Source organism: Periplaneta americana, chromosome 8 (genome assembly GCF_040183065.1).
Source record: "Periplaneta americana isolate PAMFEO1 chromosome 8, P.americana_PAMFEO1_priV1, whole genome shotgun sequence".
Taxonomy (NCBI): Eukaryota; Metazoa; Arthropoda; class Insecta; order Blattodea; family Blattidae; genus Periplaneta; species Periplaneta americana.
Genome location: NC_091124.1, coordinates 16,801,665 through 16,826,994, shown reverse-complemented (window position 1 = coordinate 16,826,994; position 25,330 = coordinate 16,801,665). Strand labels below are relative to the sequence as shown.

General features: G+C 37.3%; 1 protein-coding gene across 5 annotated transcripts in view; it reads right to left on the bottom strand.

The window, feature by feature from the left end:
- Positions 1–6,454: 6,454 nt before the first annotated feature.
- Positions 6,455–25,330, bottom strand: part of Cpsf100 (cleavage and polyadenylation specificity factor subunit 2) — a 34,091-nt gene continuing 15,215 nt past the window's right edge. For 4 of the 5 annotated variants that reach the window (XM_069832477.1, XM_069832478.1, XM_069832481.1 and 1 more), the window contains 7 exons: positions 22,448–22,645; positions 20,659–20,744; positions 17,508–17,788; positions 14,810–14,984; positions 12,822–12,874; positions 9,684–9,821; positions 6,455–7,126 (listed from right to left, as the gene is read on the bottom strand). In XM_069832477.1, the coding sequence (XP_069688578.1) occupies positions 7,034–7,126; positions 9,684–9,821; positions 12,822–12,874; positions 14,810–14,984; positions 17,508–17,788; positions 20,659–20,744; positions 22,448–22,645 (1,024 nt within the window). In that variant the 3' untranslated portion in view covers positions 6,455–7,033. The remainder of the gene's footprint in view (positions 7,127–9,683; positions 9,822–12,821; positions 12,875–14,809; positions 14,985–17,507; positions 17,789–20,658; positions 20,745–22,447; positions 22,646–25,330) is intronic. The other variant, XM_069832483.1, reaches the window with a different exon arrangement.

The window sequence follows — 25,330 nt, the reverse complement described above, 5'->3', positions numbered from 1 at the left end:
TGACTTTGAGATTTTTTTTATTTGTAAGCCTTTGAATAAAGTGAAACAGTTCTCGTGGAGCAGTATTGGAAATTCTCTTTGTCACGTTTGGGATAATGAAATGTTGGAGGGAAGGCACATGATGAAATATTGTTCTAGTTGAAGCAATTTCAGAAGAAAAGTTTCAGAAGTTGTACTGGCATTCCATTTAAAAAAGAAATTCTGCATGGAAAACAACTTTTTTTTTTAGTTGGTTATTTAACAATACTATATCAACTACTACATTATTTAGCATTTATGAAATTGGTGATAGTGAATGGTACTTGGCAAGATGAAGCCCGAGGCTTCGTCATAGATTACCTGACATTCGTCTTACGGTTGGGGAAGACTTCGGAAAAAATTCAACCAGATAATCAGCCAAGCGAGAATCAACCCCGCGCCCAAGTGCAACTCCGGATCAGCAGGCAAGGGCCTTAGCCAACTGAGCTATGCCGGTGACGAAAATAATTTTATACAAGATGAAGTATTCATTTTTTATAAACCATAAGGGCTTTTAGGTCAAGAAACATAAAAAAATAATTAAATAAAATTAAGACAATGACTGTCCCAGTACAGTCAATCAAAGGAGAGAAGTGAAATACAGCCAGCAGAGATGCCCTTCCGTTAGCATCCCCAAAAATACAATATAATATATTATGAAAAGAATATAAAAGAACAAAAAGAAGAATATAGGAGACAAAATGAAAAAATACTAAATAAAATCAATAGGGCATCTGTCGCAAATGGATGTCGAAAGAATATAAAATATAGCTTTGAAGCTTTCGAATATGTTGTTGTTGTTTTCTAATGCCAGGCGTTTGACAAAGTCATTTGACCTCTTGCACTCCAATATTTTTCAAAGATATTATCATGGTCAGCCACTGAAGCACAGATTTTGAGGTGTTCAGCTTTCGAATATAAACTGAGAGAAAAATCGCTAATATAATCCTAACTTATCTGATGGTGATGAGCCAACCTGGGTTCGATTTCCGGCGGAGTCAGAAATTTTCATGTAAAATTTCTACTTCAGGACTAGGAGAGATGGAGGTGCACAACTTTTAATCACTAAATTGTGCACCAATATTCCTTGAATAAGTCCCAAATCTCTCTGAGAGTGCATATGAAGAGAAGGCATATGTCACTGTTGATAGTGATTTGTCCGTCGGATGGGGACGTTAAGCCTGGCGGCCCCCTTGATGCTACTCGACAGGAGTAGGCACCAGGTTTCTCCTTCTCCTTTTCGCACCTTCATCATCATCCTCACCCATTTTATACACTACACTTACACCCACCCTACAGTCGAGCCGTTCTTATTTCCGGCGTGGCCACGCCTTCTCGACTTTTGGCGCAAAGAAGGTAGGCAATAGCGGTGTTGCTAAATCTCTGTCAAGCCAATAGTGAACGAACGCAGTTCTAATAGCTGGTTGTCGAACAATCAGTCGGTATTGTTGTTAGTGCTGTGTTATTGCTGAGTTTTCAGCATCACAATCCCGCGGAGGAGTCGGAAGACCAATTCGCAAAGCAGAGAAATGATTCTTAGCATTAGAGATTATTTCGAAAATGAACGTGAAAATAAGAGTAGTTTATTGCAAATGGTGCAATGAACAGCTGATGCGTGTGATGTGAACAAGTTCACGGTTTCTCAAATAACGACAGAGAAGTACGGACAATCCGGCAAAGAAGAAAATAAACTGAGAACTATGGCAGCGGCAGGTACTAACAATGATTGTAGCGATCTAGGCATAGCACCTCTAAATTGAACAATACCGTTAGGCAAGGTTCTTCGTGTAATTTTTTTATGTAGCAATGACTTATCATGACAAAATTTTTAATACTAACATATTTTACTTAATTTACAGGATGTGTGGTTTTAGTTATTCATTCACATAAAAAATGTTTATTTATTATATTTTACAGCTTTCTCCCATTTTAATAATTTCTAATATTTTTTCTGTATTTACGAAAATTGTTATTTCAAATGGTCGTAAAAACCAATTATAGCACAACATGGTAAGTCTTCTGTGTCCTGGGATGCTAGGATCAACAATAACAATAATATATAATATTATGTATTCATATATTACTAATTATTTATCGTAGGAAATAATTTTTCGTTCGATGTTTAAGACTAGACATGTGCTAAAACTTCGTTAAGAGTACAAGGGTAGACTTGACACGCAGTAACATCCACCGCGAGCGGGAAGCGGTATGTCGTCTGCATAACCTTGACGACAACCACTGCCAGTGAAGCAGCGTGTCAGCTGACCAGAAGCTGTCGTGTGATTTGCTGCCGGAAATAAGAACGGCTCGACTGTAGTACACGATATAACTCCTCACAGGTACATATCATGCATAACATGGCCTGCCAAAGTAGTGTGCAAGTTGAAAATGGGTCACAATCCTGTCATCTATCCACAGTATGCGGAACCCAAATCACGCAACTGAAGTGGGTAGCATTAGACACATACACACTGATGATGATGTTGATGATGATGATGATGATGATGATGATGATGATGATGATGATGAGGAGGAGGAGGAGGAGCTGACGATGTTTTTGTTTCTTAGGTTCGAATGTACTCAGAAGTTTAATAGACAAAAGTGTTTTCATTTACTGTACTTGCAAAAATTGTGAACTACTTGGTTTAAGTGAGTTCATTAAAGTATTTTTTATAGTAATTACCTCTATTCCCTTTACCTGGTATATTAAGATCCAGTCCCATCATCATAAGCTCTACAGCCCAAGTTGAGTCTCAGTTTCCCTCAGAAACTTCCTCCAGGCTTTCCTATGTTTGGCAACAATCCACCATACTTTAATTCCAAACTTTCTCAGGTCTTCCAAGTCTCTGTCTACCCATCGCAGGCTTGGCTGTCCCACATTCCTTTTTCCGTCAGGTTTACTCTCCATGCCTTTTTTTGGAGGAGAGGGGGAAGGAATTTCGTGTTTAATCATTCTTTGCATATGCCTTGCCCATATGCAGTAACATCAGAAAACTGATACAACTCAAGATTATACCTTATACGGGATTATTCATAAGTCCGTGAAAAATTTTAAAGTTTAATAACAAAGTATGCAACATGTCATGGCAATTGACATGCCGATAGAGAGAGAAATTCTCCAAGCTTTTTTTTAATAAGAAAAGCCTGCTCTTAGTTGCCATGATTTATCGCTAGGTGGCAGTAGTTATTAATAATGGCAAAATGACGTTTACTAAACGTGAGCAATCGTTTTGTATGTTGGAATATGCAAGAACCTCGTCAAAGATTTGAAGGAGACGGTTTCGCTGGCTTACTCATCGCGACAAAGCAACTTTTTATCTCTGAAATTTTCCGCGTAGTCATTGTCTTCTGCGTGATTTCGAAAGAGAAGGTGTATGGGCCATTTTTTTTTTTTTTTTTTTTTTTTTGTAGAGCCCACCGTCACTGGAATGATTTACTTGGACATGTTACAAAACTGGCTGACACCTCAGCTGAATGAAGACAGCAATGATTACATCTCTCAGGAAGATGGATTTCCCTCCTGTCACTATCACAACAACGTGCGAGAGTATTTTAATAAAAATTTTCCACAGAGATGGATCAGATGCACAGGACGAGAAGATAACGTTAATGAAGTGGCCACCACGATCACCGGATTTACCTCCATGTGACTTCTTCTTGTGGGGGTTTGTGAAGGATATTGTCTATGTACCTCCATTCACTGCTGATCTCCAGTAGTTTCGCCACCGGATTACAGCTGTCGTGGCTCTGGTGAACCATGACATGCTGGAGCGTGTATGGGGCGAGATGGATTACCGCATGGATGTATGCCATGTTAGAAAAGGTGGACATATTGAGCATCTGTGAGATATGTAACAAAACTTGGAGAGTTTTTCTTTATTTTACTGTAAAATAATTTGTTATCCATTGTGTAGTTTAGTAGTTATGAATTTATAAAATGTTTCACGGACTTATGAATAGCCCTGTATTATGCCATTCTCCCTTGTCACACACTGGGCCATACCTTTTCCAAAGTTTTTAGTCTCAAATGTCTTCAGTCTTGATATATTACTTTTTGACAATGTTCATGTTTCATTACCCTACATTAATATTGGTTTTATAAGGGCTTCACAAAGCCTGCTTTTTTTATCCCGAGTGAGAAGCCTTGATTTAAAATATCTTCAGAGTCCAAAATAGGTTTTATTGACATTTTATATTCTTCTATTCATTTCTTCACTAATACTTACTTACTGGCATTTAAGGAACCAGGAGGTTCATTGCCGCCCTCACATAAGCCCGCCATCGGTCCCTATCCTGAGCAAGATTAATCCAGTCTCTATCATCATATCCCACCTCCCTTATATCCATTTTAATATTATCTTCCCATCTACGTCTCGGCCTCCCCAAAGGTCTTTTTCCCTCCGGCCTCCCAACTAACATACTATGTGCATTTCTGGATTCGCCGATAAGTGCTACATGCCCTGCCCATCTCAAACGTCTGGATTTTATGTTCCTAATTATGTCAGGTGAAGAATACAATGCGTGCAGTTCTGTGTTGTGTAACTTTCTACTTTCTTCACTAATATATTTTGTATAATTAATAAGGGAGCCAAGAGTACTGTATTTAACTAGAGACCTTTTCAAATCTATATTAATTTATGCTTGTGTATGTTGCATGAGTCAGATTTTTTTCTGTTTTGTGCTACTTACAATCATATACTGGGTGTTCATTTCAAAGTGTGTCATGACGTCACTGTTGTGAGTCAGCGATTTGAAGCGAGTTTCAGCTTTTATGTCAGAGAAGTTGCCTATTAATCAAGGCGTTCAATCTGAACTTGAGAACGTGTACAGTATAACTTGAATGTCGTAGCAACAGATGGCGGTCTGTAAAGTCTGTGTGCTACCATAACCTCTTTCGAACTGTGTTTTGCGCGGGCAAGTCGTACGCAGGGTATTTGTTATCATCGATTGCGTACGGCAACATTCCACAACACAAATCAAAATGCTCCGTGTCCATGTTGACCGTCCAAGTTAATGTCAACAAATACGTAAGTAATCGTCTTAACCCTCTCCCCCATATCCCGACAGTAAGAAAAAAAAATTCACTTCAGTACGTGTTTCCAAAGAGTTCACATTCTTGTCACTACTGGCGTTACCGTACGTATCGGTAAGTAATCTTCAGAATGAATGCCGTACTTGCTAGGCAACTTCTCTCGCATTTAGGTAATACGCCTCTGCGGAAGTGTAGGGAGATTGAATTCTCTAGGCTCATCGGATAGCCACATGACGACATACAGCGAGCCACGACACATTTTGAACTGAACACCCAGTATTTAGTTCTTGCTTCATTAATTCTTAAACTTGACCAATTTTGTTATGTTGTTTTCAAGTTGTAAATGAATGACTCTCTCAGTTCTTCCAGTAATATCTAAATACTGGTACACACCATCAGTCAGAATTGTATTATTTTAACATTTTTGTCAGCGCAGGCCAATAAAATCATTTTGCCCCTTCAACATAAATAACAATCTACGAAAATTTACTTTTGCTCTTAATTTTTTATGCAGGCCTACTGGTATAATGTAGTACAGTGGTTCCCAAAGTGGGGGTCGCGACCCCCAGAAGGGTCGTGTAAGGAGCTGATGGGGGTCGTCGTAATTGTCCATTTTCTTATTGAACTAGCCAAATTTTAAGAACAACAATCAATTTTCTCATCAAGAAATTAACAAATGCATAGAAGGCGAAAACTAACTCCCATCTATGTCTCGGTTGCCCCAAAGGTCTTTTTCCCTCCGGCCTCCTAACTAACACTCTATATTCATTTTTAGATTCACCCATACATGCTACATGCCCTGTCCATCTCAAACGTCTGGATTTAATGTTCCTAATTATGTCAGGTGAAGAATACAATGCGTGCAGTTCTGCATTGTGTAACTTTCTCCATTCTCCTGTGACTTCACCCCTCTTAGCCCTAAATATTTTCCTAAGCACCTTATTCTCAAATACCCTTAACCTCTGTTCCTCTCTCAAAGTGAAAGTCCAAGTTTCAAAGCAATACAGAACCAGTAATGTAACTCTAACTTTCAGCTGGATGACAAAAACTTCTCAAACGAATAATAACAGGCATTTCCCATATTTTTTCTACATTTAATTTCCTCTCGAGGGTCATTTACTGTTGTTCCAAGGTACTTGAATGTTTCCACATTTTTAAAGGCTAAATTTCCAATTTTTGTATTTCCATTTTGTACCATGTTCTGGTCACGAGACATATAATCATATACTTTTTTTTTTTCGGGGTTTTCTTCGAAATCTTGCTTCCTTACTTGCTTCACGTAAAATTCCCGTGCTTTCTCTAATCGTTTGTGGATTTTCTCCGAACATATTCACGTCATGTGCATAAACAGGTCTTTCTGTACATTAAGTTGCAGAAATGTAAACATACAAAGACATAGACAACTGTGAAGAGAAAATTCCAAATCTCAGTTTTACTATTGATCTAATAACATCTTGCAACTTAAACTGAAATATTTATGGACAAAAGAACTGCAGAAATTAAAATTCTCTTTGTCAAAATATTATGTCATCTTCATAACAAAAATTACAGTCTCAATATGGTTAAATAAACAAAAATATAAGTTTTATAATCATATATAGACTATATATATTACAATATCCTTATGCAGTGGAATGCATCCTTCTTTCACAGAAAGAAATATTTTCACTTAAGAAAAACTTGTGTCTCTGTAAATCTGAAAACAAAATTAGGTATCACTGTGCCAGATTTATGGATTGCATTTATATACATATCCAAAATCAAACTGTTATTTCGAATTCCTTGACACTTGAACCATTTTCGTGAATATACTTCAGTTGCTGCAGTTGAGGTTAGAAAACTGACAATTCAAAATAAACATTCCTACTTAAAATATCTGACGATGTAATTGTCACGTCTTGTAGCACTCAAAGTTATTGAAATTCTCTGTTTTATCACAGTGCTTACAAATTATTTTATGCGGATCACATTCACAAACAAACTTCACACAATTGCATACTGCTCGTACAACAGTTCTCGAACGAGGTAATATTCCTCAGATAAACAACCTTCCAGGATGACTCTCCCAGCTTCATGCTGAAAGAAAAGAAAAAAAAGACACAATGATTTTGAACCTGTTTTTTCTCTCAAAATTAGTACATCCAGATAATTATGTAGTAAGAAAAGGCGTTTGACAGAGTGGATTGGAATAAAGTGATAGGAATCCTGAAGGAAATAAGTGTGGATTAGAAAGAGTAATCTTTATATGGAACAAGAAGTCAAAATCAGATAGATGAAATGTCTGAAGGAAATGAAATAGGAAGAGAAGAACGACAAGGATGCCCTTTATCACCTACCCTGTTCAACATCTATAGTCCCGTCGCTCTAATTTCCGGTAGCCAATCGCGTTGCAGGTCGGCTACATTTAAACGTGTGCATCTTGTGAAGACATTGTTCATTTCTTAAGGCTCGATAAATACTTAATATAATCGCCCGCCATTTTAGCTCTTTCGTTGGCGTTCGCAGAAAGCACACGAAGACGTTATTTGCAACTCAATTATTTGCTGAATTACAGTGCGTTTGATTTATTATCATAGGAGCTACGACATGATAATGTTTAACAGTGTGGCAAATAGATTCCTTGTATGGTAGCTCGGGAACGAAAGAACAAAAATGGCGAACGATACTACCTACCTAGACTTTATAGAGCCTTCACTTTCTAAGACGTAAGCAAAGAGGTGGAGTCACGCTGGAAATAACAGCATCGCGACTATACTTGGAGGATTTAGTGAAGAACTGTTTTCAGAACATGGGAGGGGTGATATAAGCATCCAACAAGGAAAACTCAGTGTGCAGAAACCTGCGGGCATGACTGTCTCGCACAGATGACATATGCTCCCTTTCCCAGCATGCTCTCCATCTCCAATCACACCACAGACACTATGCGCATGTGCACATACAGTACATGATAATATCTTCTTGTGCTGAACTGAACACGTCAGAATTAGGAAGTCACATAGTGTTTTATATTAAATACAAATTTAATTTAATTAAAATATTTAAAATTTAAATATGAGGTCAGTTCCAGTGATGAAGATACCGATTGTGACTTAGAAAGAGTCGATGTTGACATCTTGTAATGTTATATTCACTTAATTGGTTATTGTTACAACTGCTATTTGAGTGCACATGTCCGCAACCGTAGCTGTTACAGCTGTACCAGTAGCCGCTTATTAAAGAACCTGCCTACTGCAGGGGGGTAAGAGGGGTATAGCATTGCATTATATAAAACTTCTCTTTTAACCGAGTCATACGCCTTTTTGAAATCTATGAATAATTGATGTACTGTACCCTTATACTCCCATTTTTTCTCCAATATCTGTCGAATACAAAAAATCTGATCAATAGTCGATCTATTACGCCTAAAACCACACTGAAGATCCCCAATAATTTCATCTACATATGGAGTTATTCTCCTCAAAAGGATATTCGACAAAATTTTGTACGACATCAACAAAAATGATATTGCTCGAAAGTTACTACAGTTAGTCTTAGCGACGCAAGGAGTCTGAGCTGAGTTTTGCTTGTAGGATACCTATAGCAGGAGGAAGAAGAATAAAGTGCATAAGATTTGCTGATGATATGGTATTATTAGCAGAAGAGGAATATGCTACTGGAGCTAAATGACAGCTGTGAGCAGTATGGGATGAAGATAAATGCAAACAAGATGAAGACCATGGTTATTGGAAGAAAAACAGAGAGATAAATGTGCGAATACTAAATGAGACAGTAGAGCAAGTGGACAGCTTCAAATACTTGCAGTAATATGAGTTGCAGAGGCAGAAAATATGAAAGACTGGAGAATGCTGGGTTTGCAGTGAAAGACCTGCCATTTGACAGAACAGTATGTATGTATATATGTATGTATATGTAGTAATCGCTTTATCTCCTGTCACGGCAATGCCAATGCCTGTATCATGGGTACTACCTCAGAATGTATCATTGTCTAAAATAAAGTATTTTTAGTCAGTGTTTTCGTCTAAATTCACCACCAATTGCAATTAAAACCCGAGAAGTAGAGGGAGGATAATATTAAAATAGATTTGAGGGAGGTGGAATATGATGGTAGGGACTGGATTAATCTTGCTCAGGATAGGGACCGATGGCGGGCTTATGTGAGGGCTGCAATGAACCTCCAGGTTCTCTAAAAGCTGTAAGTACTGTACATAAAAGTATTTGAAATGTTTCTATTCTAACTTGAGAGCTTATAACAAGTATACTGTTAGTCAAATAACTACAATATCAGTTTTCACGCAAAGACATGATTTCAAATTTGAGTGAAATTTTTAGTAGAACAGAGTTTCTCGAGATACTCCCATCCTTACATGCTTTAATTGAAGCGTCGGCTGGAACAACGTTGTAAGTTACAAAATTTTCATTTGGCGTATTTCCGTGTAATAATGTTGTATGTCATGTTACCTTGCTATATTCCTTGGCTTGCAATTGTACATCAATGCAGTACGTGAAATTTGTCCACTCAAAAGTTTGCTACCCTATAACAACAACGTTGTACGTGTACACAATTTTGCAGCTCCTGTAAATTTTACCAAATGTAACTTACAACGTTGTTCCAGCCGACGCTTCAATTACTTACCCTCCGAACAGCAATTGTACCATTGCAGCACCACAGAGCACCACCTGAAAATTCTGATGGTATGTTGTGCTTGTTGAGCACTTTCTTGAAATCTGACAGCTTCAGCTCGTTTATAAATGCTGTCTGATGGCCGGCCACCTGTCCCAACAAACAGATAGTTAACATTTCATCAGATGGTGCAAGTGTGCCATATAACACAATGCTTTAATTTGTAGTTTTTTCAAGTTAGTACTAAATACTTTTGCAATTAAAGTACTGTCTTTGAAATTGTAAATTATCTGTTTCTATGACACACTGTATATAATCTGTGCTTCATTGGCTGGTCATGATAATATCTTTGAAAAATATTGGAGTGCAAGAGGTCAAATGACTATTGTCAAACGCCTGGCATTAGAAAACAACAACAACATATAATCTGAACAATATAATCTTGTTTATTCGACCAGAAACTATAAGAAAAATAATTCTCTTGTATTTGATTGGTTAATACTTTGTGTTCATTCTTAATTGCATATTTTTTATCTTCTTCCCTTAATTGTTTTCTTACTTATGAAATAGAGGCACTTCTTGTACACCGGTAGCTGAAAGCTATACTAGTTTCAAGTTTTTTAATTGACAAAACAGGATGTAGTTCTATGGGGGAGTGGAAACTGTGGGCTAGAGAGTTAGCAAGTACATTGTTGACCTACTGAAAAAGAATGGGACAATTCATTGGGGTTTCTCGTGCAAATTATTATCTGCTAGAAATATTGGTGATATGTTTTAAGAGACAGTGTAAGAAAACTTATTTTAAGAGTTAAATATCAATTTACAGCCCACAAATCAGTTTATATGCTGTTAAATACATATTTTCTGCTATTTCTGTTAATTTATATTCAAATATTTTGGAATAATGGTACTTCAAATTATACTGGTGACGAACTTAAGCCTGGTTCAGACGGTGCAAGTTTCTATGATGGATTCCAAGGTGGCTGCGCTGATGGCTGCCCTGCTTGCTCACTTGCTGGCTCCCGTGTTGCCTACGGTGATGGTAGTTGTTCACACGGAGCTGGCTCTTTTCACAGTTCAAATTGAAAAATCATCTGCTGCTTCATCTGTTGCCAACACTCATGGTCAGAAAGAAACTAAACCATGAGTGGAAAACAACTGAAGTCCTACATTAACAGTAGTAAATGTCGTAATGAAGTAATTAAACCATAAGTGCAAAACAGTTAAAGTCCGATATTTAATTGTTCTTTCTTAGAAACTAAAGAATATAGAAAAAACAGGTTTAGTTGGAAAACAACGAACATGGCGACATGGTTTCAGTGGTGATATTATATGATCATCTTTGGTTCCAGCCTGCAAACCATCACGAAAAATAGCAAGGAACCTACCCTCGAAATCCAGCAAGCTAGCCATCCACGGAGCCACCAGAGCGCATCACTTCCAGCAAGTGAGCACACAGGCTACCCATCAGCGCAGCCACCTTGGAATCCATCACAGAAACACGCACCGTCTGAACCGGGCTTTATGGTGCAGAACAAACTTCGAATCCTAAGCCATTATGTGGCAACAGTCTCAATTGTAGACAAAAGCACATTGTTTCTGGTTTAATCACTTCAAAGAGAGTGACTGTGAGACAAGTTTTCACAGAGTAATTTAATATACCTTGCAATTCTCATTTTACTAATGCACCATTATAGCCATTTTATCATATCTGAGTAGCGTTCATAGTTCAGTACAAAATACACTGGTAAACAAGATTTTGCTTATCATTGTTTTTTGATCATTACTTACAGATTTCAACACGCTGAATATGAATCCATTAATGGTTTTGTCGTAGTGTCAATATTTTGGATTATATCGGATATTTTATTTCTCAGAATGCTGGTTTAGCAATATGTACATGTAAGTATTTATGTTGATATCCGCTAGGTGGCAACAGGGCTCTGGCGTATAAATATCTGCTGGTGACGCTCAGTCACGATAGTAGGTTCGTTATCTTTGCAGTCGTATGTATCTTTGTGTTTAGTAGTTCTTTACACCATGTCTACAGGGCGAAAGTGCAAATTACAGGCAGACACTTTCTGCTATGTATGTGGATATTACATTGGACCAAAGCAAGTTAAATACACCACTGTGCCTGGAACAAAGTTCTGTGAGGCAGACAAGGCGTGGCCATAGGTGACCTTGACAAGACAGTTAATGCAACATCTGGAGCCGGATGACAAACCCAAACGAGTGGAATTCGCCAATACGATGCTAGACCGTCTCGGCGCTGATCCTGACTTTAGAGGACCAATCGCTTGGCCCCCGAGATCTCCGGATTTAACACTGCTCGATTTCTTTCTCTGGAGCTACGTCAAAGATAAAGTGTACGCCAACCCAGTCAGAGACCTTCGTGATCTTCGGGAGCGCATCATAGAGGCTATTGAGAGCATTCCAGAAGACATGCTCCAACGTGCTTGGCAAGAAGTCGTTCATCGCCTCGATATCGTCACAGTGACAGCTGGATCTCACGTACAGATATGGTGATGTGCATATCGAAACTTGTTGAGTTTTCCTTTCATATAAACGTTACTGTAGATTTCTATCTTCAACAGTTTACCAGTCACATACAATTGAAATTAGGTACATTTGAGCGGTCCACCCTGTATATTTTCTAAGTCATTCTAGGTCATAGGAGTTAACTATTTTGCATTCCTGTATTGTATTTGTGTATTTACATGTCACTCATGATTTATTGAAGTAGTGTTAATGACTGTCCTAGGTTTGAAACTGTTTTCATACAATGTTACAAATAAATATCATTTACTGTATTAATCAAATTTAAATTGCTTACATCATCCAAACTGTTGAAACTACAGAAAAACTGATGTGATATTCGTGATCAGCGGGTCAGAGTTATTGGTATAACCCTAAAAAATCAACATAAGCAAAACATTTATTGGAATTTTTATATGTTACAAATTAACTAATTTACTGCTTTAATCAAATATAAATTGCTTATATCATCCAAACCGTTGACACTATGAAAAAACTGATGTGATATTCGTGATTAGCGGGTCAGAGTTATTAATAAACCACTAAAAAATCAACATAAGCAGAAAGTTGATTAAAATTTGTTTACCAGTGATATGAATTACAACATCTTACCCGGCTCAGAGGAAGAGGTTCTAATGTATATATCTGGTCAATTTCCATTTTATCTAGAAAAGAAGGAAAATTCACATAAGTTAATAGAAATATTTATATGGACATAAATGTCGTCTCAGTGATCTAGTGTCGTAACAACTACACTGGATAATGCTCTCTGATATTTGGGGCATTCAGAGCACAAAGGAATCAAGTCACAAAAATAAACTTTTCAGAAAATTAGACTTAAAGTCTTTATGTATAGTTAATAACCCATTAAAGGTGAATGTGATTTTAAACATCTGCACCATTACAAAGACTGTGAGGACATGATTCTTTTATGTTCTGAAAGTAGCCTCATCTAAGGTATGTACAGACGAAATATCTCCCAACTGACCAAGAGTGGACTTGATTCCCTTGTGCTATGAACACCCCATTTGAAAGTAAAAATTATGTGAAATATTTCCCTCTTGCACAAATTTTTCAATACCTATCAGAGGTCTGCATCGGACGTTTTCGTTCGAGCGCCAGGTAGTTCATAGCATAATCCAATAGGTAGTGCACATGCATGATGGGTAAAATTGTCACAAGTGATAAATCCTCAAACGGTATAAGCCGAACGCTAGACATTCGTTCTTGTTACAGTGATGAACTGTGTAGTAACATCATAGATGTTTATCATTTCAAAACTTTGCAGTGTTTAACTAACCTCTCCATAGTACAATACAAAACTTGCTTTAAAATGTAATATACATGTTGTAGGTGAATGTTTTTTTTCCCCCACACAGGAGTGATTTTGTTTTTGCCACATCTGATAGATGTTATTAGATGTAAATGTAATTATTATAAACGGAGAACACAATCACGATAATGCAAGAACTGTATCAAGTTTTCTAGCAATAATAATAATAATAATAATAATAATAATAATAATAATAATAATCTCTAATAATTAGTGTATCAAACTTTGCATCTGTAACAGTTGTGCAGCATGATTATTCGTTTTATTATATTTTCTGTGACGTTATCTCTGTACTAATATTGTTATTAATCTACTTCTATATCAATAATATTTTGTAGAACGTTTCTACATTGTCGCAGTATACAGGCAGAGCACAATGTATGGACCTATCATATTATATATGTGGTAAATCAAATATTCAATAATTATTAATTAGCAATAATAACTGTATGTCGAAGTTTTTCACACTATTTTTATTTATAGCTTCATGTTCCTGTTTTGGTACATTCCATTGACTGTTACATTAAACGTTTGTCATAAACGCAGAAAATAAAGCCTTATTTTTACCGTGTGAGCAAAACATATGTGTATCTTATCTGTCACCTTCCATACAAGATAAGACATGTCGGTGAGATGACCTTGTACTGTGCTTCTATTTATTACGAGCTTATCACGACCGATCATATCTCACTCGAGGGTGTGACACTCGACCGAGTTCAAGCGAGCGATTTAACTCCAATGCAGCACTCTGATACCTATCCTTCACACCAGGCAGGGTTGCCAGATTCTCTCATCAGAAATCCAGGACAGGTGATGATACAGCATTCTTACCTTAACGTGAGGGTAGGGTAAGAGAAGCTAGTGAACTTCAAGGGCACAGATCATACAAGACGCAAGTTCGAGCAAGCTGTGAGAGATCCGCTTCTTCAAAGCAGACTTCGGTTCTTGTCACACTTGAACCGAACATAGAGCTTGAAATGTACGACACTAGTTCACTGATCTATACACAGCTATTTATCTTAATACAGTACTTCCTGATACCTATCCCTCCAGGAGGAATCACTACCAAAGATACGCTTTCAAGGCAATTACATGACTGATCATAAAATTACAGAGCTATGGTATTATAAAGAAAATGTCCTAAAATGTTGTTCCAATGTATTCTGGCCAGAATGTTTCTATAGAATTGGGAATGAATGTCAGTAATCACTGATATGAAAGATTTAAATCAAATTACAGTGAGAGGGGGAACAGGAATATTTTGCACCTTTCTCATCTTCTTCTTGTTCCTCCTCTTTATCTTCATCCTTTTCCATCATCGTAATAGGTTTCGCATCTTTGGTCATATCTCGCACCACAATCTGAGCATCAAGCCACGCCAACTCAGCCTCTTTTCCTTTCTTCAACTCCAGGGAAGAAACCAGCGCATCTGTCAATCTCACCTGTTGGGAAAAGACACAAGTATGAATGTCACAAAGACGACATATTTTCTCAATTTGATAGTAGGCTGAGTGAACCTCGGAGCTGTTCTGGAAGTTTTGGCAAAGAGAAAAATCCTGCCACCACCTGGAATCTTCCCTCCATCTGTAGCCATTGCTCTACAAACTCAGCTACCCGATAATACTTCTAATATAATTTTTATATTTCTTCTCTTTTTTGCCTCCGATTGAGGAATCTGTCCCTCTCCATTCCCTAACAATATTCTGTAGACCTTTACCTACTCTCTTAGCAACGTGGTTCACATATTCTTCTTTTCTAATGTCAATGCCTTCACCATAAACTTGAAGCTGCTGAAGGTGATGGTGTGTTTTTGCATCCCCGTCAGACAATAAGGTTGTGTACCTCATATTACACAACCTAATGGACCGGGTCCAGAGAATTTCTGCAGCTTTCATCTCCATGGCATTTGAAGATCCATCAAAATTTTTCTCACAAACACCAGCATCTTTGTAACTTTGATACCACTGTTTATATTATTCCTGTGTTCGTCCATGGTCTGGAATTTAGGTTAAGTTTAGATTTAAGACCTCTCATGACACCACATTATCATAATCATCCTATCACATCATCAGGGTAATGTAACTCCGCCTTCCAGGCGCCCCAACCTCAGAAGTGGGTTACAACTAAGCCATGGCCAGGAGAGAAGACCAGAAATGTCGAAAAGACAGCCTGGTGGCATTGGATTAAAAAATATTTACGAAAATTGAAATAAATGTTAAAATTCTGTAACTCTCACATAGCTTGTTTTGAGAAAATCGAAGTTAAAGAAAACTGTAAGCATTGTATACAGGATGATTCAGTGACTATGTTACAATCTTTTAGGGATGATAGAGGAGGCAATTACAAATAACTTTCATATAGGAACCTTTGACCGGAAACGTTGCTTTTGGTTGTTACAAGTCTAGATATTATGTTAGTCAGTGTAACCGGCTACAATCAAACTCAAGGCCATCCTTTTGAAGTTTGGTTGCACTGACCTGTTCCTGTAAACGTTGGTGATTTCTCATAAACATGGTATAAGCTAGTTGGCATCATAAATTATATTTTTATGGAACCTTGCAACTTTTCTTCCATTTTATTTTGCTCTTCCATAAATGAAATGCATATGAAAAGTTGGAAGGAAGTTACAAGGTTTAATCAGTCAAAATATAATTTACGATGCCAAATAGCTTATACCATGTTTATGAGAAATCACCAACTTTTGCAGAAACAGGTCGTCTGCAACCGAACTTCAAAAGGATGGCCTTGAGTTCGATTCTAGGTTCTCATATGAAAGTTGTTTATAAATATCTCCTCTATCATCCCTAAAAATTTGTAACATAGTCACTGAATCACCCTGTATAATGTTAATGTAGCATGTTGTCATCTCTCTACTCTCTGATGTGGATAATTAGGCCTACTTACTTACTTACTGGCTTTTAAGGAACCCGGAGGTTCATTGCCGCCCTCACATAAGCCCACGATTGATCCCTATCCAAGATTAATCCAGTCTCTACCATCATATCCCACCTCCCTCAAATCCATTTTAATATTATCTTCCCATCTACGTCTCGGCCTTCCCAAAGGTCTTTTTCCCTCCGGCCTCCCAACTAACACTCTATATGCATTTCTGGATTCGTCCATACGTGCTACTGTCAGTGACACAGTTCATCTGCCCTGGAAGGAATGCAGGGTTGGGGTAGTAGTTTCGCACTAGTGGTGGAAGGAGAGAAAGTTGAGAAATACAATGTAGCATGCATTATAAAAACATTGATGTACCAATTCCGCACCATGTTACTATGGAGTACACTACACATGAGAGTTATATTGCTATGTCTTAATTTTGAATATATATTTACACTAGCAATTCTATTAAGCAAACGTTCATCTTTGTCTTCCAAGTACAAACGAAGAGAGAGAAATGTTTTTTTTTTTTTTTGGAGAAAATAGAAAGGGGATTAAGCAGAGGGTATTCACATCAAAAGTACCGTTAGCCAGCCGCTTGCTCCAAAGTTAGCCTCAAACCCCTCTAAACAACACCCCTAACTTCCCCAAGGTTCAGGGCAGATGAGCTGTGTCATCGACAGTACATGCCCTGCCCATCTCAAACGTCTGGATTTAATGTTCCTAATTATGTCAGGTGAAGAATACAATGCGTGCAGTTCTGTGTTGTGTAACTTTCTAGGCCTACACAAAGTCGTAATAAGAGGGATGATAAATAAAAGGTTTAGATCCATATTAATAACATTATCAATTTTTTTTTTTAGGGTTACAGGGTTCTTACACTGAAACACACAACTGTATTAGTGTTTTCTAACAAGATAGGCTACTTAACATATTTCTTCTTATCATTGTGAGCCTTTAGGTGATTCATCCACGTGTAATAAAAGTCTTTACAACCTAGCATTAACTACCTTAATAAAATGGGGCTTTCTGCCTCTGGGGCATCCTGCACTCTACAAAAATCCCAGTAGTTGTCTCATCACCTGATATATATGTGTCTCCGTGGTGGCATCTACTACTTCTCCACGAGAAGGGGCGAACACGCGTGCACCAGCCCACTGACGACATAAGTTCAGCATTGCATGAGTGCTGTCTGGGGTGCCACGCACAAGAATCAACCTGCGCGGACGAAGTTGCCCCAGGATCTTCTGCAAAGATTCTCCATCAGAACGACCCTCGAAGTCGATGTACTGGACTTGGGCCAACACACGGATCGTCTTCATGACAGAGATACACTTGGTTGGTACTTCGGTGATGTCAGCTGCTACAACATGGACAAGTTTCAAAGTTCGCAGACTGAAGGTAAAAAGGAAGAGGCCTTCTACAGGAAGACATGTATGAAAACAAAAAGGTCATTACTATACAATTTTGGTTTGGCTTAGGTCGTAAAACAGAAAATTCAAGAAAAATTAAAAAAAATCAATTATAAACAAATATAGTATATCAATTTCATGTTGTGATTTGCCGATAAGCTATTAATATTTGACTATAATTATTTGTTTGCTATGCCGCCTTTGCTTATCTTAAAAGTAAATGATTTGCATTAACGTTTTCGATACATGTGTATCATCTTCAGATGCGAAGTGTTAAATTAACATTTATAATGAAAACCTTGCCTATTAGATGGAACTTAATATGATGATTTTCGGGTCATACTAGTGTGATTGCTTAGACTTAACTTAAGTTGATCTATGATATACATGTTATGTTAGGTTAAAATCACTTGCAGTTCATGTGTATATTAAGTGTTCGCATAGGCTTCCGCGGCTGGTGTACATGGTGTGTGGATAAGCTTCAGGGCTTCTACCGCGTTGTCTTGGTGTTGGTGGCTGACGTTTCGACCACTGTGTTGTGGTCATCTTCAGAGCAGTTGTTGGATAAGGAAATAGTCTGCGAGCTCGTATATATAGTAGTCTCGATGGGGGGAGTACTTGCGGTGATAGGTCGTAGGTTCTCCTTCTGGCATCTGATTGGTCCTACGTTGTCCAATATGGTTGAGGTCTGTATGAAGGGGAGAATTCATATTAAATGTGGGGCCAGTATTTAATATGAATACGTCCACACCTGTGGAGTAACGGTCAGCGCGTCTGGCTGCGAAACCAGGTGGTCCGGGTTCGAATCCCGGTCGGGGCAAGTTACCTGGTTGAGGTTTTTTCTGGGGTTTTCCCTCAACCCAATTCGAGCAAATGCTGGGTAACTTTCGGTGCTGGACCCCGGACTCATTTCACCGGCATTATCACCTTCATATCATTCAGACGCTAAATAACCTAGATGTTGATACAGCGTCGTAAAATAACCCAGTTAATATGGATACTCCCCTTCATACAGACCTCAACCGGATTGGACAACATAGGACCAATCAGATGCCAGAAGGAGAACCTACGACCTATCACCACAAGTACTCCCCCCATCGCGACTACTATATATATACGAGCTCGCAGGCTATTTCCTTATCCAACAACTGCTCTGAAGATGACCACAACACAGCGGTCGAAACGTCAGCCACCAACACCAAGACAACGTGGTAGAAGCCCTGAAGCTTATCCAAACGCCAAATATAGTATATTGTTTATTGTGTTAAAGTTTGTTTCCATCATCTTTAATAAGTGTTTTCATTCTATCTTGCAGGGAAATGATATTTTTCTATAAAGTAAAGTAGGCATATGTGCAATAAACTAGAGAATTACAGAACTTCGTATCTATTTATTGTGAGCGACAATTTTCTCCAAGCTTTTGTTTATTGTTGTTTTCTAATGCCAGGCGTTTGACAATAAAGTCATTTGACCTCTTGCACTCCAATATTTTTCAAAGATATTATCATGGTCAGCCACTGAAGCACAGATTTTAAGGTGTTCCGAATCCATTTCTTGGTATGAGATCTAGAGATTGATAGAAATAATGATAATAAGGGCAAGCTTTTGTTTGTGTGTTAACGAATAAACATATGAATTTGTGGAATACATACAGTACATAAAATATTTCTCTCATATATTTATGAAAGTACTGCAACTAAGAACTGAATATATGTAAATATTATAAATAATGCATATTATAGTAATCATAGTAGAACCTCTTTTTAACGAATCTCTGAGAGATTTTTTTTTTTTTCCTTAAGTAGAGGTTTTCCTTAAAAGGAGGTTTACATAAAATGGGAAGGAAGGGCTAAAATTACTAATACTAACATGTGTGTTATATAACAAACATTATAATTATTTAATTAGACCCACAAATCCTACACGAATGTTAAAATGGGGGTTTACTGTAGTATTATTTTACTAACTAAAACATTTGTCTAACTCAAGAGTGTTAAGTAAATCTACCCAAGAAATTTTCAGTTAGACATACCTAGTAACTGTTCTCTTAAGCAGTACAAGTCATTCTTCTTGTATTTCCTTTCCAGTATTTTGTGTAAGTTAATTTTTTACTGAAAAATTTAAATTATGGTTTATTTAACAATGTTCACAACTGCCGAGGTTATATCAGCATCGCCATTGTGCTGGAATTTTGCTCCGCAGGAGTTCATTTACATGCCAGTAAACCTACTGACATGAGCCTGTCGCATTTAAGCACACTTAAATGCCACTGACCTGGGGAATCGAATCCACAACCTCGAGCACAGAAGGCCAATGCTATACCGACTATGCTACCAATATCACTTTTACTGAAAATGTCTGTAATTTCTGGATAAGGTCATTTTTATCAATTAATTTTAAAAATTTAATTCCTGTTGAAATGAATTAAGCAGAGACGTATTGTCTGTAAAATTAATCAATGTACATAACAGAAATGAGTTAATATTACTTCTATTTTCAATAGAGCTAAAGTTTGTCCATTCAGTCAGCAATGAGGGCAATGGATTATTATTTTCGGAAAAAATTATTGCTATAACATGGGTTTAAACGATTTGATTATCATCATTTCAATAACTGTCACACTTTTACAGAACAAATCAATGACAATAAACGAAACTCCATTGTATTATAAATCTCACAAAATCCCGAGAAGAGTTGTTTGTTAAAGAATCATAAGATAAAGAGATCTTAGCACCATACAGCACCAGTCTCCAGGGAAAAAATCATAACCATTTGAATAGTCTGTCTGCACCCATTATCATGTAATTTTTCACTGACTTACCAGTCACTTCTTCTTCTTTTAAGTCAACATTTTCTTTATTATCCTCTGTCTCTGGATTTGCGTCCACCATTTTGTAATCTTCTGGCCTAGAAATATTTAAACAATTAAACTCATTAGTAATATAATTATACTAGTGGCTTGTGCAGCAAACGCTGCAAACTAAGTTCATTAGATGTTCAAATAAAAATTGTTCAGATTTATTTTCAATGAAGAATACCAGACATTTTGAAAGTTATTTGCTTCCATAATAATGAAACGTACTCCCTCTGTGTTTTTTTCTTTTGCCAAATACATTTTCTTGAACCTATCACCTTCAGTTTTTGAGTTTCAACGCGAAAACCCAAGTAATAATGTCAGGACGATCAGTGGCCTTTTTATGTGGGAGTAAAGCAATAGCTGTTTGAAGTCATTGTGGATTGTAGGTGAAAGTTAAAAAAAAGTCAGGTTTGCTATGCTTTCGAACAATAGACATAGCATCTTGGTATAGCTGCTGCATGTAGAGCTTGAAATGTAGAGAGTAAAATCATTTTATCCTGCTAAGAGATCTTGCTGAAATGATCGGGAGACTACAACATTTTGCAAGCCTCTTATTTTATCAGTAAATAATACATTTTGGTCTTTCCTTAAGAACTGTAATTTTTGTGCTCTCTCGAGCCAATACTGAAGAGAATGACGCATATAAATATCTACACCACACCGCCATTAAATATATGAAAAAGACCCAAGCCCACTTGATTAATAACTATAAAAATATTTGATTTTTAATAACAATATTATTATCTTACGTCAGTTTTGTAGTTATATAGCCGACACTATATAGCCGCCACTCAGTAAATTATAGAAATGAACATCTAATTTAAGATATTCTCTACATCTACTTACGTAACCCCACTTTCATATTCATGAACATAGCATTAATATGTACAATTAATAAAAATAGTCACATCATGGCATTAACTATAATAATATTTCATTTCTAATGGTAATAATGTCATCAAACCACCTCAAATTTTGTAGATTTTAATATCCAATACACAGTTGTACTCAGAAAATTACACACTGCAAAATCAGACCTGTAAATTATTTTTAGTAAGAGTTGAAATTTTTAATAACCAATTGAATTTGAACTCTAAATATGTCAGCAATCCTGCATGGAATGGCCTTCGTGTAATAACCTGTTGTTTATTGTAGTGTGTGTTTTGTTTTATCCTGTAATGCAATTAGTTCTCAAAACTGACGAAAGATGGATTTTGAAAAATAGGAAAATTATGTAGGAAAACTAACGCTACTATCTTTCTGAAAAACTTTGGGTTTCAAGCTTCAAAATGAGGGGTCATTTATTAAAATCCGTTCAGCCGTTTCCCCATAATTTCCATTACCAGTTCAAATTACGACGACTATTAATGAGCTCATGTCGAAAGCTCCCCGAAACTGCTTACATTGTTAGATCTTCACAACAGATAGATATGCCTAAATTAACTGTAAATTTGCGAACTTAAAGCCTGAATAAAATATTATCGAGATACAGTCATTATTCCATGTGGCTTCCATGAAATTCCAATTAGATAACTGGTTCTCTTCACTGACAACACAGCACTGTTTGAAGAGTAGAGGTCAGTGTATTTGTTCAGAAATTGATGTAGTGCTAAAGGCTGTGACCTTTCTCCCTCAATTTAATCCACTCGGCAAGAAGACAACACTTTTATTTATGCACATATAAAATTTTATTTAGAAATCTTCAAAAAGCATATAACAAATTACCTATACATTTTACCCTTAACAATCTCACCTAATGATTTCTCCATATTCGTCAAACTTGACTTTCTCTTCAAAGAATGGAAACATGGGATATTGTTTCTTGTTGCTTTTGAAAAAGCCAGTCTGCACTTTGGTTTCTGTCTTCACTAGAAGGTCATGTTTGCCTTTTGCTACTGCACTGAGAGAATCCATTTCATCTTCAGATTCGTCACTCAGATCAGCATCTTCACTGGAGACAAAATGAAAGTCAACAATATATTATCACACTGTGCATTAATATACAGAGCGTTCGCCTACGGGTGGGGCCAGGAAAGCAGCATGTGCTGGTACGCCACTTTGTGCACGTAGTTGTTGAGAAATGCTCGACAATCAAGGACATCAAGGACATCAAGGTCGACAAGTTATCAGATGTGAGCCAGCTTTGCAATGTTAACAAATACAGTGCAGTTTCTTGACACAGTTGCTTAAATATTCAGAGTGTATGTAAAATTTGCTAACAATGCAAAACGCAAAATTCACGCTTGAACACAGAGTGTTTATGATGTATGATGCATATGTTGTTGTTGTTTTCTAATGCCAGGCGTTTGACAATAAAGTCATTTGACCTCTTGCACTCCAATATTTTTCAAAGATATTATCATGGCCAGCGACTGAAGCACAGATTTTGAGGTGTTCCGAATCCATTTCTTGGTTTGAGTTGCACAATGGGCAGTTAGGGGACTGATATATTCCAATTCTATGCAGGTGGTTAAATGGCAAGTTGTAGCCGATTTAAGTGAACACCATATTTTAACGTTTTGGTGGCTACTTCATTCACACACAACTCCCAGAATGTCTGGAGGACCACACCTGCTGTTGGTCGACGAGTCCATTGGACCTAGCTGGGAGATCTTGTTGATCACCAGCTTTCCTTCCTTAAGCCACTGGAGGACGATTTTAGTGCAGGAACAGAAAAGTAGAAAGAGGAGGAAGGAAAGGGAAATGAACCCCTAGGCCTCGAATGCTCTAATGCCGTCGGGGTCAAAGAAAGTAAGAGTTCAGTCAGAGGACTGGATAGGAAAGGGTAAAGAGGGAATTAGGTATTGAATAGAGGAAAATTATACCAAATTCAGTCATTAACTCATCAAGCTGACCAGTGCTAATTGATGAGTAGCCCCTCCCTTTAGTTCAGCTTGTAAAATTATGCTTACTAACAGCTGCACCACGGGAAGGTAGGGATGGGACGTTGGGTATTTGTCCAGGTTGGTTCCTTAAAGCCTTCAATGGGAAGGATTAATGGCTCTCCCCCCTATATCCGACAGATACCCTTTTGCAGCCATGATGCATATGTGAAAAGAAAGTCATGTAGAGAGGTGCGTAGGCAATTTGGAGTGAAATATCCGGGTACTTCAATTCCGGGTAGAGAAACCGTTAGACGTCCTGTTAACAAACTAAGGACAACAGGGTCGCTAAATCCTGCAATTCCTACGCGAAATCCAAGAGTATTGAAGGAAGAAAAAACTGGTGAAATCAGTGCATCATTTACACTCTCTCCAAAAAAATCTGTAAGACGTGTTTCACAGGAAGTTAGTGTTTCAAAAACATCAGTATATTAAAACTCTACAGAGAGAGTATCGTGCATGAATTATGGCCTAGAGACGATGAAAAACGAGTTCTGTTTTGTGATTGGATTTTACAAAGTATTGTGGACGGTATTGTGAATTCTCATTTAATAATTCACTTCCAACATCGCCTATAACAAGGTTAGTACAACGTAGAAAAATTCTTATGTGCATGCTATTAGTATAGAAAGCGGAAGCTTACGGATAGACGATTCCCATAAGCAACACTGCAGGCAGGCCGCTTTCCTGGCCCCACCCGTAGGCGAACGCTCTGTATCTCAAGTTATGAAAAACAACATTCGCAAGTAGCACAGAATGATGCAAAATAAAACTGAAATAGTTTTAGTAGTGAGTAAAAAATTAAAAAAAAAAATTGTAACACAATAGAGGTGGAAACCCAATGTGCTCGTGAATTATTGCTCCACACTTATGGTTGGCCCAGGTGGCGCAGTCGGTAGTGCTGGCCTTCTGTGTCTGAAGTTGCGGGTTTGATCCTAGCCCAGGTCGATAGCATTTAAGTGTGCTAAGTGTTCCTGAGGGACAAAATTCCAGCACACAGGTGATGTTGATATAATGTTGGCAGTTGTGAGCGTTGTTAAATAAAGCATAATTTAATTTTCCACACTTATGCAGGAAACATCAAAGAAAGACATCTAAAAAGCATAAAAGAAAGTGAATCCATCTAAGAATTGGCCTCATCCTTTTTACAGTATACCAAAGAGTTTCTTCAAATACCTCTGGATATTGTATTTTAATATTTTGTATTATATTTATTATTATGTATAATTTGTATGTCTATAGCATTTTTTAAAATGCTCATGACAGTACTAAACTAACACATACACAAGTTCAGATCCCAATATGCTGTTCCTTGTTTTTCATAATATTTAAAAGTATTACTAGTGATAAATTACATACAAATTGCATTTCTTTCAAACATTTATCAACAGTAATCTCACTAGAGGTTTTGATTTATCTAGAGAAAATCAAAACTCGAGTCGGATTTAATTGACTATTACACGATTAGAAGAAAGTATATAAAGATTAGGAGTAACAAAGTACTCCAATACAATAAAATATTGGCTTACGAAAATAGAACTGTCTTCAAATGTATTATTGTATCATCTCAACATTACGCTAGATGGCAGTAGTGTTTTATGATTATGTTCTCTTGTTATCAGCTGTGCCAACTACGGAATCTTCATTGAACTCTGTGGACGGTTACTAGTCAAGAAGGCTTTGTTGATTCAGTTTCATTTTTATTAAAACATTTGCATTCCACTTCAATCATCCGGATCCCAGTAATCAACGTC